At 43.9% G+C, this 16853-nt stretch overlaps 1 protein-coding gene and 1 long non-coding RNA gene across 4 annotated transcripts in view; one reads left to right on the top strand and one right to left on the bottom strand.

Moving 5' to 3' along the window:
• FHDC1 (FH2 domain containing 1) overlaps positions 1–16853 on the bottom strand; it is a 31756-nt gene that overhangs the window by 7738 nt on the left and 7165 nt on the right. For 2 of the 3 annotated variants that reach the window (XM_036423554.1, XM_036423556.1), the window contains exons 2-9: positions 16193–16254; positions 15430–15532; positions 9751–9836; positions 9563–9663; positions 7476–7588; positions 7273–7380; positions 5034–5104; positions 1946–2063 (exon numbers count right to left, since the gene is read on the bottom strand). In XM_036423554.1, coding sequence (XP_036279447.1) covers positions 1946–2063; positions 5034–5104; positions 7273–7380; positions 7476–7588; positions 9563–9663; positions 9751–9836; positions 15430–15532; positions 16193–16254 — 762 coding nt within the window. The remainder of the gene's footprint in view (positions 1–1945; positions 2064–5033; positions 5105–7272; positions 7381–7475; positions 7589–9562; positions 9664–9750; positions 9837–15429; positions 15533–16192; positions 16255–16853) is intronic. The other variant, XM_036423555.1, reaches the window with a different exon arrangement.
• LOC118710828 lies at positions 1421–2343 on the top strand. Its single transcript, XR_004985552.2, has 2 exons — positions 1421–1791; positions 1835–2343. It is a non-coding gene; the product is annotated as an uncharacterized LOC118710828 (long non-coding RNA).

Raw genomic sequence — 16853 nt, 5'->3', positions numbered from 1 at the left:
CCTGTCATTCTTCCACTGAAGGCAAGATGGATTCCAGCCAAGAACAGCTCAAATGCAGCAAAACAGGACTCTTGACAAGAATCTACACAGGCATGTACTCCACCTCCTAGGCCTCATCCTTGGAGTCTGAGGGGACTGAGAGGACATGGGGAAGGAGTGACGTCAGTGTACAGCAGTCACCCTCAGGACCTGGGAAAGTGAAATAGTCCAAATATGGGTCTGACGAGTCACCACGCTCAGAGTCATTATTTCCTGAACCCTGCCCACAGGATCGGGGCCAGGAACAAAAAGAGTCCAAAGCTACAGTGGCAAAGCGTGAATGACAACAGGTGAGCAGTGTAGCAAATCCAACTTTCCATCTCTAACTTGTCTGCTACGGATCCGAGTTCCAAACCAGTTCACTTGGTGTTTCACACCCGAAAGGTCAAGAGTCCTAAAGAGATGGTCCTGTCATTTTTTTTTTTGCTCCAAAATCTCCAGTGACTCCCCACGGCTTAGAGCACAAAAGGCCAAGGTTTTCAGACTGGCATTCCAAGGCCTTGCTGGCCTGACCCTCACCTATCCTCAAAAAATTGTATCCCCCTATTTAAAGAAATTGAATTAAATAAAAATAAATAGCTGGGTGGAACATTTTATTCTACAGAGCTAAAAATGACTACCAGGAAGAAGCGTTTAGAGTTAAAACCAGTTTGCCTTAAGACAGGTGCAGTTAAGAGAGAGCTGCTTCTCATGGAAGACCTTTCTGTCGGCTACCTGGCATCCGACACTCATGTTTACTCTAAGAACTGAGGAGTGAGGCAACCGGAATTCTCCTGCATCATGGGCCTTCTCCCTGACCTCTGGATCGGCTTCAGTTGTCTGAATGTGCTCACTGCTGAGTGTTTTCCTACCCACTGGTAGGTGTCTCTGTGCTGGTGTTTGCTGTGTTCTTATGCTTTGAGGAAAATCTGTGTACTTTCAAGGGGAAAATCAGAGCCTAGTTGTATTTCAAAGGAAACATAGAACCCATGTTTAATAATAAAGAATAAAATCCCAACCAAGCCCAACAAAATGAACTGTTTGCAGATGGAAGAAGCTGAGGCGCACCATAGTTGCAGCTTAATTACGAGTACGCGGGCGCAGGCTTCTTTTGGAACAAGCCTCTGGAGCACGGTGTTCCTTCCCAGTGCCAAGGGCAGCCCTGGCACCTGGATTCCACCCCACAGATCTCAAAGCACTGACATTTAAGGCAGCACACCACTTCCCTGAAGATTGAGAGCGTGAAAAGGTGCCACTCTTCCCTTTTAATGAGGAGGATAAAAGAAGTATGTCAGACTGTGTGATTAGTGAGTCACAGTGAGCTGTCACAAACAGGTCCACTCTGCTGTTTTCTTGTTGTTATTCTGGGCAGCTCCTGACACACCCTGCTGGGCTGATGAATTTCGGGTGGTGATAGGCACGGCGACCGTGTTCTCATCATAAAACATGCCAAAACGCAGCCTGGGTCTTTAGCAAACACAAGCGAAGAAACAACAGTCCAGGTTCTCAGGGATCTTTACGATTTCTGTGGAACCTTGGTTCTGTTGCTCACCGGTTTCATTGGGAGTCGAGAACCCCGAAACCAGGATTTTGGAACCACAACTTGAGTTGCCAGGGTAAGTAAACACCCTAACTGGATATCATCTCACATCGAGCAGTGATCCCTAACAATTACCTGAGGAAGTTTAGGCCGCATTCAGTATGTTCTGCTCAAAAACAATCCAGCCAAGAATGGGCACTAAACTAAGATGCTCCCTTTACTGACTGGGGTGTGTGTATGTGTGGCAGGGGGGTTGCGGGGGGAGGGGGCAGGAAGAATATGAATGGGAACCTGCTGCTCCCCTGAACACACCCAGGCACATGCAACCCGCCTCAGGGAGCTGCTGGACGATGAAACTAGAGGCACTGACTTGCTTCACTCACAGACCTGAAGGAACTCTTCCATCTGCTGACGGAGCTCATCATCCCGCCGGATGTTTTCCTTCAGCGCCCGCGTCCTGACGGACAGCGAGTGCAGTTCTGCCTCCGTGTTATCCAGAGACAATCTGGAAGAAGAAGGGGGACAGCGGGCAGTTGGCAACGGGGAATCATGTGCCACGTGGGCACATCAAACCAGTCTAACGGCTGGTCAATCTTAAAAGCCGAAGGGCAGACACACCAGAAACTAATACAAAACACGGAAGGTAAAGAAGAAAACACACACAAACTGATGATCACATATCCATTTGAATGCAGAAACAGTTATAAGGGCCCAACTATGTTCTACTAAGTGAAGACATTAAAGAAAGTTGTAAAAAACACACAAACCAAATTGAAGGGGAGGGAGCCATTGCGAATACATTAAACCAGTGGTCAGCAAACTGCAGCTCTTTGGTCCCTTGAGTGTGGCTCTTCCACAAAATACCTCGTGCGGGCATGCATGTACAGTGCGATTGAAACTTCGTGGCCCATGCGCAGAAGTCGGTTTTTGGCTCTCAAAAGAAATTTCAATCGTTGTACTGTTGATATTTGGCTCTGTTGACTAATGAGTTTGCCGACCACTGCATTAACCTATTCCTGTATTTAGACTTTCTTCCAATGTTTTTTTTACTGATTCATTACTTAATTTTTATTGTTGACACTCTTAGAGATGTCCCCATCTCCCCCTCCCTCTGCCCCCTGGTTTGCCTACCTCCACCCAGTCCCCCCCTCTGGCCATCATCACACTGTTGTCTGTGTCTATGGGGTGTGCGTATATGTTCTTTGGCTAACCCCTTCACCTTTCATCCAGGCCCCCCACTCCCCTGCCTTCTGACAGCTGTCAGTTTGCTTATGTTGTTGCTTATGTTGTTTTTAGAGAGGAGATTCTTTTCTAAAGACACACACTGGTTCAAAGAGAACAGACTGTAATGTACACAACTGTGTTCTTGCCGGTGAGCTAATCAAAACCATGGGACTTATCTGAACACCTTTAGGCAATAAGCATTGAAAAACTAAAAGCTAGCAGGACTCAGATGCACTTTCCTCTGGCCACTGAACACAAATACAGAAGTTCTAACTCATAAAAAGCAGGGAAGCGTGTGCTGATAACCCTGACATGAAGGGAAATATGGAGATACTGAGCGGACATCACGTGGCTGGCCATTGACAGCCAGAGAAAGCGCTCTGTTTTGCTGAAAACTAACCATCATTCAAATGCTTTTGCTATTTATATCAAATCCAGGTTGGTCGAGCATAAATGATGTTTTTGTCACCCAGTAAAGTGAACACAGGTGACCCTTAAAATCCTGGGGTAGTTCAATTAGCAAATCCATATATTTGGATATTTTCATGCTGCTATTGTCAGTTCTAACTTTTTTTCCCCCCCGCAATAAAGTCCTTTGCCTTTAATGGTCATTGATACCCATCTCTGATCTGTTTGTACTTCATCTTCCACTTCAAATAAACAGACCTCACTGAATAGGTTTTTCCTAAGACAATATCTAGCTAAACTTCCCCATATAACTCTGACCAGAAATATCAGTTTAAAACTGTACTGGTTGCCCTTGCTGGGTAGCTCAATTGGTTGGCATATCATCCCACACACCAAAAGGCTGTGGGTTCAATTCCTGGTCAGGGAACATCCCTAGGTTGTAGGTTCAATCCCCAGTCAGGGCACATATGGGAGGCAACCGATCGGTGTTTCTCTCGCCCAATCCCTTCCTCTCTCAAAAATCAATTAAAAAACAACAACATATCCTTGGGTGAAGATTTTAAAAAAAGTAATGGTTATTTCTCTATTTCCCTCTCTTAGTAACACTGCTATACTAGATGTAGGAATAAATATTCCCAATTCCTTTTAGTAATTCAAAACGAAAACAGTTTATATCTTATAAGAAAGATGCTCATTCTTTTGGGGGAATAATCTGTCTATCTGTAAACATGAACTACGAACTGCTCACACCTTTGGACTGACTGACCATCCCACTTTGGGAAAGATGTCATCTGTGGTTAGGTGTTCACAGTCATCACAGAGACACTGGCCAACGACAGGGCTTGGCCTGCAGAGCTATGGTTCATGTGCTTATGCATGTGGTTTGCATCCTAACTGGATATAGTCACTCGGATAATGAGTAGATGCAATAAAGACTATTGCAAATAAACCCTGGACGAGGCAGATGAAGAGGTGGGCTAAAGCCAGATCACAAGGGGTGACATGGGAACAAGCATCTCTTCCCAACTGTGCTTTAGTAACGACATTGGTAGCTTGGGAATCAGCTATGATAGTAGTGCTTACACCATGGAAATCAAAAAATAGTACAAATCAGACCCTTTTCCTCCCCTGAAAAGCTAGTTTTTGAACACTTACTGCTGTGATGCAGGGATGTGTATTATAAATTTGAAAACATAGAACTCGAGCTAGCGTGTAGACACAGATTAGAGCTACATTAAAACACACAGCTCTATTAGGACCAGAAACAAGTTAAAGTGTTAGAAATGGAGCTCCATGGTAGATACTTTCTCTGTAAAGCCGACTGACTAATTTAAGACAAAATCCTTTCACAGCCCTTGGTATGGTTCCAACTTCTAATGTAATAGAAAATAAGTGTACCATGTTAGATCCTACAGGGGAAACTGATGGATGGCCCTGCCAGTGTGACTGACAATATACCAGCTCCCAGGGTAATAGGCTGTGTTGTTTGAGCTCTATCTTTTGGGTGTGGAGGGAATTGAAGTTCTTAATCCCTGTTTTTTTTACACTGATGATATTATTCATTAGAATAGATGGCAACAGGTCTTTTTTAGATTAAAAAACTAAGGATTAATTTTTCAAAACCCCCAAATTCCAAAGGTGTACACACGCACACACCTCTGTAAGCAAATGAAAAGAAGGTCTGAAAGTTCAACAAGACAAAACTTTTAAAAGTTCACACCTGAATCGAGAAGTTATAAAACAGTCATCAGTTTTCATAAGAAGGGCTGTGTGTGTTTTTTCATAGTTGAAAAAACACAAACCCTTAAATCTTCACAATTCTCTTTCAGTCTTTCTTGCTTACCTAGCAGCCTCCTGAACATGATGTAACTTTTCAGAAAAGTTTAGAAGAATGGCATCGTTCTTTTGGGCTTCCTGAAACAAAACCAGAATTTTTTTCTCACTATATAGATGGCACTGGAAGGAAATAATTTGCTCAGGCTTTAAGGAACCTTAAAATCACTGTTTTCATTTTTACCCTTGATGCATTCAAAGCCCTTCACTGAGGCAGGAGCTCCAATGTTCTTAGTAAGATCTACAGAATGCCAGGACTCTCACTGTACATGTAACCTCCCAGAGCAACTGATGCTGGCATGAACCATAGCTAATGTGCCTGAAAACTCAGGGGAAGGAGGTGGCAGCTTAGCAGGGCCCATTGTCTCCCAGAGAATCCAATATGTCCCACTTAAATACCACCCATACCGATGAGTGTGCCTTTGGATGACCGAGATACCTTCAGCGGTTAAACCAGTTTGCAACCTGAGTTTAATCAGAAGGTGCCCAAGCCATGGAGACTCTGGATTCTTCATCTGTTCACAGAGTACGAGGAAGGCAGGTATAAAGGCACCAATTAACAACTTGGGAAACTTCCCCACATGGGCAGGGACACAGGACACACCTGGATACACGGATCTAAAAGGGCTGCCAGAGAGTCCCTCCCAGCAAGACATGTGGGAGGAGGAACCCATTTTCTGGTTTTAATGTCCTTCGAATTAGCTTTTATATTAGTCCTAAGGTCAACATGGCCTCCAGCTGCAAGACTATAGTCATAATTGCGAGCTTACTATACGGAATTACCTCTGTGAGCCTCTCGGTTACCTGGTTTTGAGGTATCTCTATGCCTGTCATTGGATGAAGAGATCCAGGGTCTCAGGTTTAAATAACTAAGTGGTTCTAAGTGGCTGGGCATCCATCTGTGAATCAGGAGGTCAAGGTTTGATTCCTGGTCACATGTCTGCGTTGCAGGCTCAATCCCCAGTGTAGTGTGTTTCTCTCTCAACATTGATGTTTCTCTCTCAATCTTCCCCTCTCTTTGTCTGTCTCTCTCTCTCTCTCTCTCTCTCTCTCTCTCTCTCTCTCTCCCTTCCTCTCTGAAATCAATAAAAAAATATATTTTTATAAATAACTTGTCTGAGGGATTACAAGTCATAAATGACAATTCAACTTCTCTCAGTTCTGCCAACTCTCTCAGTTCTGCCCTGTCTGAAGCTCACACTTGAAATAATCACATGCCAGGGCTTCCTCCCCAGGCTAAAGCTACGTCGCTGTATTTGCTGTCAAAACAACAAGGCCTTGCAAGAAGGAAAGACAAACCAAGACAAACCGGAACAATTCGTTACTTGAGATAATTTAACAACAAAGAGATAATTGTGCTGGGCTGATTTTTCACTTTGGAACTAGCTCCTTTGGCATCACAGAGACCAGTCAAAAATGGAAGTGATGGCTCAGTTGGTTGGAGCGTCCTCCCCTGCACCTGGGGGTTCGATTCCCCTCAGGGCACATACCCAGGTTGCAGGTTCAATCTCCGGTCAGGGTGTGTGCAGGAGGCAACCGATCCATGTTTCTCCCTGACATCCAGTGTTTCTCCTTCTTTCTCCCTTCCTCTCTCTAAGCCAATATTTTTTTAAATGGAAGTGATGGGCAGGGTTCTGAGTCTAATCCCTGGGCTCACGGCAAGGCATGCTAGCCCATGCTTCACAAAGGAAAAGGATGGAAGTGATCTTTGTAATTGCTCTGACTCTCTCACAGTTTACACATAACTGGTCAAAAATCTAGTTCACTCAACATCAGCAATGTTTCCACACCCATCCCCGTGGCCATCACTCTGACTCTCAATTCTTCCAAACAATCATTAGTGCCAAGTGCTACCAAGAGGTACCCCTCGTTCTAGCTCTCTCTCCATTCCAACCCATTCGCCACAATTTCCCTAAAACAAAACAAAAGGCCACGCTGCACACGCACCTCAATCTGCTCCCCACTGCTAAAGCAAGGAATCCACATTCCTCAGCTTTAAGATCCAATCCTTCATTATCTGCCTTCATCCACCCTTCGCCCCACTCCTCAAACCCCTACTCTCCCCTCCAGTCCGAGGACTGTGGGCACAGCTCACTTCACGCACTTGCAGACAGTGCTTCTGCACAGAGAATCTTCTTGGGACCCACCATGCCCTTTCCTGAATCTGATGCCACCTTAGACCTGGGGAAAACATCGCAGCCAGCATGGGGATCCATCGCGTCCTTGCTCCATATCAACCACTTCCATACCTGCGCAACAAAGTGCAGAAGGTTCATCCCAGGTTTGTTTGCTTTTGTGTCTGCCAATTTGAGCAATGAAGACAGCTTAAATCCTACTGCATTGCCGGCATACCCTCCCTAAAGAAGACAGATCAAAAGAAAAAAACAAATATTTAGACCATTCAATATACAGTTGGAATACAACATTTTAATTTTTTTAAAATTTTACTTACTGCATTCATGATATTTCCTGCCTGTAGCACCAAGTGTAATATGGAATGCAGCTCCTCACATGACATCAGCTCTGTCAAGAAGAACACACATAGTGACTTAGAGAAGCCTCCAGTGTAAATGTAGAAGAGACAGCTACTAGCTACCACATTCAAGTTCAAGGATACTTGGAGCAAGCTCTGACCCTGAAATGCATACAAGACTGTGAAATTAAAGCAAGCTGCACATCCTATGGTGCATCTAATGCGGCATTTGCTACTGGCAACCCACAGCCTAGTGTTGAACTGGAAATCAAATGTAAGCAATTCTTAAACATCATAAAAACAGTTCAATGGCTTCTTTTTTTCATTTCTATCCACTAGCCTTTGAGGATATATTGATGAAATATAGTGAGACCTAATAGCAAGCAACGTTTTGCTTAGTCCATGAGCTATGAGGAGATAAAAAAGTAAACAAGCCGGTGTGACATGTAAATAAGGTGCAAAGCACCAACTCTTAGGGGCCAGCCACCCCGAGAATCTTCCTATTTTATTCAAAGCTAGACATTTCATGTGGCTTGGCTGGGGTCTTAAAAAGAAATTTATCGTTGGAATATATTGGTAAACTAGATCTTTAACCACAGACTCTATTGTACACACACCTACACACACACACAAAACAAACAAACAAACAAAAAAAACCCACCATTCAAAATCGTTGATGTATTGGGGAGGCTAAAAAAGTTTGATGATTGAAATGACAGAATACATGGAAAATAAAATGTCACCTATGATATTTTTAGGTTAATATTCTTCATTAAGTCTGGTATTACTTCCCCAAAATTACAGTTGGATCACTGCCTACACTGTGTTATCTAAGGAGGCCAGTTTCTGAAGGGGAACCAGATAAACGTTTGCGCCGTGCCCACAAATTTGCCTGCTCAATACGAAAACATGTTCTCCCATCTCCCTTGGAACAGGAGCAACAACCCTGTTGGAGTTGCTGCAATAGCCTTGGGATAGGAAGAAATTTTAAAAGGACTCTAGGCTGAAAGAAGAAAAAAAAAAATCTTCATTCTTAATCCCCTCTCTAAAATGAAGAAACTGAGATAGGCTGAAGAGCAAACGTTATCTCAAACCCAGGTCGAAGCAACTAAACGGGAAAACCAAACAGGAATAAACAGTTCTGCACAATAATGAAATCCAGAAAATAGCGAGAGGGAGCGGGGAAGGGGGGCACTGATGGTGCTGGAAAATGTGAGGGTCAGGGAGGGCCCGGGATTGCCCAGCGATGAGAAGGAGGCAAACGCCAATGGGCTGGGCCTGCGCTCCCAGGGTCAGCCAAGGCCAACGCCACGCTCCCATGCTCCCACCCATATGGAACAGACACCAGAGCAGCTCCGAGGAGGAGTCTAGCCAAGCTGGGTAAGCAAGAATGAAGCAAGTTGTTCAAAGACATGGAAATGGCCCACTGGCCCCTCTCAAACTAGTTAGCCAACCAACCAGTTGTTGGGTCTGGAGGGAGTGGAGGCAGTGAGGGCAGTGACACCAGGAACCCTGACAAAAGAGCTGCGTGGCCATGTCTGGGAGGAGTCAGGAGGAAAGGGGGACTGCTTCCGGAAAGCAGGGTCCTAGGCACCAACAGAGAGGGCAGAGAATGGGAGGAGAGATGGGCTGGGCTGGCCCAGGGCTTGCACCTTCTGATTAAACTCAGTTTGCAAACTGGTTTAACAACTGAAGGTATCTCAGTCACTTAAAGGCACACACACACACCACTGACACACAGAAAACAAACCTACAAGAGGAACAAGAGTGAGCTGCAAGCAGCAAGGTTGACTCCAAAGCGGGGAGATGAAAGAAAGCTTCTCTTACGGAGGATAATGTGCTAATTAAGTAATCAATTGATTAGTCATTTCATTAATTAATTAGGGGAGAAAGTAACTGTGGATAAACCTTCAGTGCCATCCCTGGTAACACTGATTCCCCTGTTTAAGGTGTATCAGAAATGGGACTTTGCATTTCTAATTTCAGTTGAATCATTTTTTTTTTAAAACAAACTGCTACCCACATAAATAAAAACTCATTACACAAAGCATCCTGCATTCACTCACCTGTTATAGCCATTCTTAGAATTCTTATATCCGTGTACAGAGAAGAGCAAGAAGGCAAAAACTCCTTCTTTAGCACCATGGCTTCAATCCGAAGCGAATAGCTGGAAAGCAAAAAAGTCAAACGGTAGTTCTGAGGCCCCGGGTTTAAAAACCTTCCTCTGTAAAGAACAAAGATCGGAGGTCCTTACTTTGGCACCTGAATTAAGCAGTGCAGAAAGGAGTCTGCCAGGGACAGCTTGGACACATCGTCACTAAATGTTTTTAATCTCTTTACCTAAAAGACAAACGGGGCGGGAAGGGGGTGGGTAGAGAAAAACACAACTTGTGATTAAAATGCAACATGATTTTAAACTGCATCTTAGAAGCCCTGCAAGCAAATAGAAATTTCGGCACTGCCTTCTCACTAGTAAAAGCGGGGAGCTGAGAAAAGACAGAAAGGGAAATCACCACATCTACAACTTTGTCCTTTTGAAATCGGAAACACCAAGCAAACAGCACACGTTAGAAAGAGAAGAGCTGGGTCATTTCTGTGGGTGTAAACAATCCCATTCAAGCCAGGGAGCTGGAATCCTCAGGAAAGCGACCAAAAGGAGCGGACAAGGGGCCGTTCTGAGGGTGACATTTTCCTGTAAGTGATAGCCCGGGAGGGAGATCAATGCTTGGGAGAAGAAAAAAGAGACGGAGTATTCCTTATAATACACTCCTTAAGTCGCAGGTGAAAATCACCTTACTACTTTTGAGACTTTTGGATATAACATAGTTAGACTGGGTAAGGTCTAAGGCAGAACTTTCTGTGGTCAAGTCCCCTTCACATATATGTTAGGTGAGTGCACTCTTACTCTCCGGCAGAAAGAAATAAAGGAAAGTGGCTTAACAGAAAGATCAATGTCAAGACATCCCTCTATGAAAGAATCAGGTAATAAAAGCATATGCACAATGGGATCCCTTTCCTATAATTTTTTTTTAAAGCACTGACTAACCCCTGACTTTCCATGCACAGACTACAATAAACAGGAAAAGGTTCCTCTACACTAGGTGACAGGATGCCAGTGGTTATATTTTCTTCTGGAGCTTATTTTCATTTTCTAAATTGTCTACAATGAACATGCATTTCCTTATAAAAAATTAAACTACGCCCGGCTGGCAGGGCTCAGTGGTTGAGCATCAACCAACCTATGAATCAGGAGGTCACGGTTCAATTCCTGGTCAGGGCACATGCCCAGTTTGTGGGCTCAATCCCCAGTGTGGGGCATGCCAATCCATGATTCTCTCTCATCATTGATGTTTTCTATCTCTTTCTCTCTCTCCTTTTCTCTCTTGGAAATCAATAAAAATATATTTTTTTAATTAAGCTGGAAGTTATTAAACACACAATTATTCTTTCAAATGTCAGTTTGGACGCAGGAATGTAGCCAAACAGCTTGGCAAGTGGGGATGGAGGGAAAAGAAAGTTCTCCTGTACACCAGCGCGCATCGTGCCTTCCCCACACAGAAAACTGGATCAACCCAGCGGCAACAGCGCTCTCCTTCCACCAAGTCTTCCAACAAAAACACCTTCCGGTAAGTAGGGCCGTCAGCCTGTCCGTGCCACTAATGGCAGCCAGGGAGCACTCCCCGCTTTTTATTAGTCTTCATAAAGCTTTCTCTCTTCCACCTCCTGGGCTATGTTGGCTGCCCATAAAAATAACATGACCCTTAAGCCTCTTTAAAAATTAGGGAATGATGTGCAAAAACACAGAGGGAGTATTTGCAAAGATCCACACACTGAAATACCTACACCAATTCCCCGAAGATAACAAAATGTGAAAGTATAGACTCACATCCTAGAATCGAGTCTGGTCCTTAAGACCACATCTTTTTCTTCCAGTGGACAGAGAAATCGCCATGTTTAGTGCACTATTTCCCCTGCCCTTCAGGCCCCAATGGTGATTTTTGCCTCTTTTTTTTTTTTTTTTTTTTGCCTTATTAAATGAAAAGGCAGATGGAATCTCTGGCTTAGCTAAGCCCAAATCAGAGGTTTGTTTCTGACCTGAGAAAGCTATGGGATGAATTCTGATCCCTTCCAAACTGGTCTCACAACTCACTATATATGGGCAGGGCAGAGTGAGACTCATGGCAGCACGTGCAAAACGGCTGGAAATAACAGCAGTTTTCTGTCTAAAGCCTCCGAACAGGTCATGTTAAGTAATCTTGGTCGATATTTCTATGAGACATGTGCTAAACTGTAACTGAACAAAGGCTAATCTCCCTCACTTATGTAACGAGCTAGCAATGTTTAGATTTCAAGAGAATGGTGATGAAAAGATAGTATTTGATTTAAATGTCCTGTATACAGTTCTTAACTCCATTCCAAAACGGGATTTATGTTCATTAAGAGGGATTACGGTACCTTCACAGTGGTAGGGAGGTGAAAAAAAAAAAAAAAAAGAGAGAGAGAGAGGTGAACCAACCCTATAATTATTATGCATTCTCATCATCATCAAAAAGCATTTATCAAACATTGTTAGGCATGATGCTGTTGGCTGAGCCAAGTGACTCTCATTTTGACCGGGTTACTCGGTGCTGTCCTCCTAGCAAACAGAATGCTCCTTAAGGCTCACACATTCCCGGGGGCAGGCCTCCTTCATCCCATCTAATTCCACTCAAGTGGCCTTCAAAGAGCAGGATTTCCCACCCACGGATCAACAGAAGGTTCTGGAGCTCCCCCACTGGCATGTCCCTCCCAGGGGCAGAGTCAACAAAAAAGGTAGAAATGAGGTGATCAAGTGTCAGAGGAGTCTGCACCCAGAGAGGACAGAACATTTCTATCGCATCCCCAGCCCTGAGGGGATGATGGGGACCCAGCCCCATCGGAGGGAGGGGCTTGCCAGCTGGGTAGGGTCCTTCCTCCGCCCACCTGGCTCCGACTCCAGCCTCCTCTCAGGAGGAGGGACACCTCACAGAGAGCACAGCCCTCCAGTTCTTTCACTTCTCCGTTTACCTCTTCCTCTGCAAGTTGTAACCACGAGTCTCAGGCCAGATGAACAAACATGCCAGACAAAAGATTTGTGGCAAAGGGCAGAGGAATCCTGTACACGGATTAACCTTGGGCTGGCTTGTCAGCTGAGAATGCAGAGGAGAAAAAGAGCTCTTCCCGTCCCTATTTTTCCGCCTGCTGATAAGATCGCGGTATTATCTGGGTGACACTCACGCCAGGGCTGTGTGACAGCGGCGGTGATGAAAAGGCTGGGAGGCCTCTGAGAACCTTCTGAGTGTGTTGAGAACCTCTGCCCTTCCTTCCTTCCTCCAAGTGCAGCCCAAGGAACTGCTCTGGGGTCAGACCCATCAGGGGTTCAAGTCCACCTTCCTCTGGGGCCTGTCCATCATGTGGCACTGGACACGTTCTACCCAGCCTACCGAAGCCCCCGTTTCTCACGTGTAACATGAGGACTAGCTTACATCGCTGTGAGGATTAAGTGAAAAATATACACTAAATCATTACAGCCATGATTTATTGACTATCCATGTGCCAGACACGGGGCCACGCACTTGACGTGCAGGATCTTGCTTGGTTGAATTCTGCCCTGTCCAGTGCCTGGAACACAGTGGCCCTCAACAAACATGTAATCCCTTCTTGTGCTAAGAATGAGCACAGAACGTTATGCCACGGGCGGGCTCGGCAACATGCGGTTACTCGTGCACTTATGCACTTATTAGCATATTTCTGCCACATTCCTAAACCTCTCTCACTTGGCCCCGTCTCCTCCTTGGCCTCATCTCCATCCTCCACCCTCCTCCAAAGACTCTAGGGTCGGCCCTGGGTCTGGGTGGTGCCAGAGGCCACACAGCACTCACAACTAAAGCTGATCTGACCTTGCAGCGGGCATGGGTCACGAGGTGGCTCTGGCTTTCACCGGGCCTAACCTCTGCCAGCACAGATCCCCCGGAGTGCGTTGGGGAGGGATGCCAAGGGCCCTGGGGACTGTCAGGGTGTTCCTACAGAAGGAAGCTCCCAGTTGAGTTTGCAGGGTGTGGTGAGCTGAAGCCAAGAGCCGGTAATGTAAACAAGGAGGAGGGTGACCAAGCTTGTCAGATATTCAGAGGGAGGATGACCCTGGTGCAGGACGGTGGTGGGAGAAACAGCTGGGCCCGGCTCAGGGGCTGGGGAGGCAGGATCCCACCGCCAGGCCAGAGGTTAGCTAACAGTCTGAGGGTGAGAGAGTGCCTGGGGGCTCAGGGGAGCCTTGGGTGGGTTTTATTCATCTTGCCCTTGACTTTCCTCCCTTTCAATTATATCCCACACACAACTCAAAAAAACCAGAGCTTTTTAAAACATAAGCAGTTTGACAGCTAAGTTGCTTCTTTGAAAAATCCCTTAGTCTTCCACAGCCTTTGCATTCCCGAATCACCTTTGATTTTTGAATTAGAAGTAAAGATATTAAGAAAGCCATATTTAATCTCCCACATCTTCGTGGCAAGAAGCCAGCAGCCTCCCTCGTGCGTGACTTCTGTTTAGTGAAAAATTTAGAGCTTTTCAGAGCACTTTCACTTGTGCCATCAAATCTGACCCTCACTTAAAAGCGGAAAAGGTCAGTTAGGAGTGGGTACCACAGCAGTGCTCAGGAGGCATGGGAAAAGCCCTCGAAGGATTAAGATATTGAGAAAAAGAAAATCTTCTTTAAAACCCAGATTAATTCAACCATATTCATCCTAATTTTAAAATTTGAGAACTCCCATTTTCCACATAAAAGAAAAACTAGAGTGTTCAGTAAATAAGATTTAATCTTCCTTTTTCTCAATACTTTAAGACCCTTTTATTAACATTGATAAATCCTATCAATTAATCTTAGCTAAGATAAATTACACTTAACTTTAAAACAGAAAACCCAAGATAGAGAGGGGCTGAGATGATTAGATGTATCTAGAATGCCTAGGTACTCAGTAAGACTCTCGATTTGGCATTGTGAGCTTATCACTAATGTGAAAAGTATGAATACATTTATCTTACTGTTATTAATGGTTCTAAAGTCAAGTTCCACCTATCCTGTGTGGGAAGAGGAGTGGGTTGGGAGAGGGAGGAACTGCAGTATGTGTAAAAGGCTAACATACTTTTACTTTATAAGATTATGATTATTCAAACGTTTACGAGCACAGATATTCAGGTATTTCTATTAGAATTTTTTTCCCAAAGGTCACTTCTTCAGAAATAAAAGACAATATTAAAATTTTGGGAGGTTTTACAAAATTATTTTTCTGTTTTCTTTTCTATCAAGCTCCTAACCATTCAAAATGTCACTTAAATCAGTCAAAAAAATAAATAAATCAGTAACTATATTGCGATACTGCATTGCTATCACACCAATCTCCAACTTTCAGTCAGTTATATAGACAACATTCATTAACAATTTACTTACCTTCCCAAATTTTAGAGCATCTTTATCCTGAAGCGGTTTACTTTTTTAAAAAGTATATACATTATAAAACAATCCACATACACCATAGGCAAAGATCATCCACCCGATGGAAAATGCAATTAAAATGTATTGAGCCTCCATGGGCCAAGTACCATGTCAGATGCATAACTACAGTTTAATTATCTTGACTATCCATTGAGGTAAGCATCACAGCCTCACTTTACAGGTGAGAGAACTAAAGTTCATGAGAGTTAAGAAGCTTGCCCAAGTTTCTCAATTAAGGTTAAAGCTCTAATTCAAACCTAGGTTCTCTAATCCCATAACCCATGCACTTTCTACTGGGTCACGTCTTAATTTTACGTGAGAAAACTGGCTCTGGGTAGGAGAGTTCCCTTCCCATTTGATTTCTGACATTCCTACAAATATTAAGCTTTTATCATCACTCCTCTAAAACTCACACGCCAAATTCCTTACCTCCTCTGACTCTGGCAAAAGTTTAAGAAATTCTCGCAATGTCTCTGATCCATAATGCTCACTCTTCCCTTGATGAATATCTTCTACAATGGACTGAGGAGACCTTGAAAAGACAATCGATCAGGTTCCATCTCAGGTTTGCTCGCGTGCCAGAGACACACAAGCCCGTGGACATTAAAGCTAATCGCCTCCACCCTCCTTTCCATCCCGCCTTCTTCCCATTCTCAGCAGCAGTGGTGTGTCAGTGATCACCACAGACCCACTGCCAGGTAAAGTGGAGATCCTGAAACACCACTCAGCGGCCGTTTCACCTGGGAAATCATCCCCCTTTCCTCCCAACCCCGGGCACCCCTGAAAAAGTCAAAGTGGCAACGGCCACTGGAGCCTTCTTCTGGGAGAAGGAAAACCATCCCCTTCAGTCTCATGAAACTCCAGGAGAGCCCTTTGCACCCTGGAACGCCTGAACGTCACCCGTTTGACTCCCCAGCCCAACCTGCACTCAAGGGGCCACACTGCAGATGAATTTATAAACCCCCTGACATCCAGGGCTTGAATGGACATCCTGGGGTCATTCTCCCTATTTCAAGCCACTACGTTGGGTTTTCATGAGGAAAACAGCAGAAAGTGCTGGACTCATCAAAGCCATGTGCCTGAGAAGGATGTGGAGGTCTGAGGAATGATTTTCCCTCATATTAGAATCTGAATTTCAGCTCACACCCACACACTCTGATGCTCAAGTTTCAAGTATGCACAAAAATCTTACTTCTTAAATTGCTTAAGAAATATCCCAATGTTCATGCTCCGTTTTGCATCCAAGATAGTAATCTGAAAAAGAAAAAAAAAAAGAGAGAGAGAAACACATAAGATCATTCAAGTACAAATAATAATAGTTGGAGGAATGAAGAGGATGAAAACCTATCAAAATTTAATTCCAATTTATAAGAGAATAATTCCAAGTGCGTAAATCTGGTGATTAATTGATATACCTAATATAGTTTTACAAATAGTAAAATATCATGTCTCCAAACTTTCTGCAAATGATCTGTTTCTTTAACTGTAATAATTACACATGATATTATATAATTCTTGATAAATTATATATTTTTAAATTTAGCAGCTTCCTTTTAAAATAATATAGTCCACATTTAAAAGTCTTAACTTGGAAAAAAAAAAAAAAGTCTTAGTATAGCAAGAATCACATGAGCTTTGAACTGGGAAAGTAAAAAATAACTCTGAAGTGATTTCAAAGTGAGTCCCAACGCTGATTTAGGGATAGAAAAAAATATTTAGTAAAATTCCTAATTTTTTTCTAAAAGAGAAATTTCTTTTCACTGAAAAATAATATATATATCCAACAGCCCTTTTAAGAGGAGGTAAGAAAGTGCCCTACATTTTATTTACTCATAATTTTAAAAGGATAACTC

The sequence above is a fragment of the Pipistrellus kuhlii genome, unplaced genomic scaffold, assembly GCF_014108245.1.
Source record: "Pipistrellus kuhlii isolate mPipKuh1 unplaced genomic scaffold, mPipKuh1.p scaffold_m20_p_8, whole genome shotgun sequence".
In the NCBI taxonomy this organism is placed as follows: Eukaryota; Metazoa; Chordata; class Mammalia; order Chiroptera; family Vespertilionidae; genus Pipistrellus; species Pipistrellus kuhlii.
The sequence above is the reverse complement of the archived record's forward strand: the minus strand, read 5'-3'. Positions and strand labels throughout refer to the sequence as shown.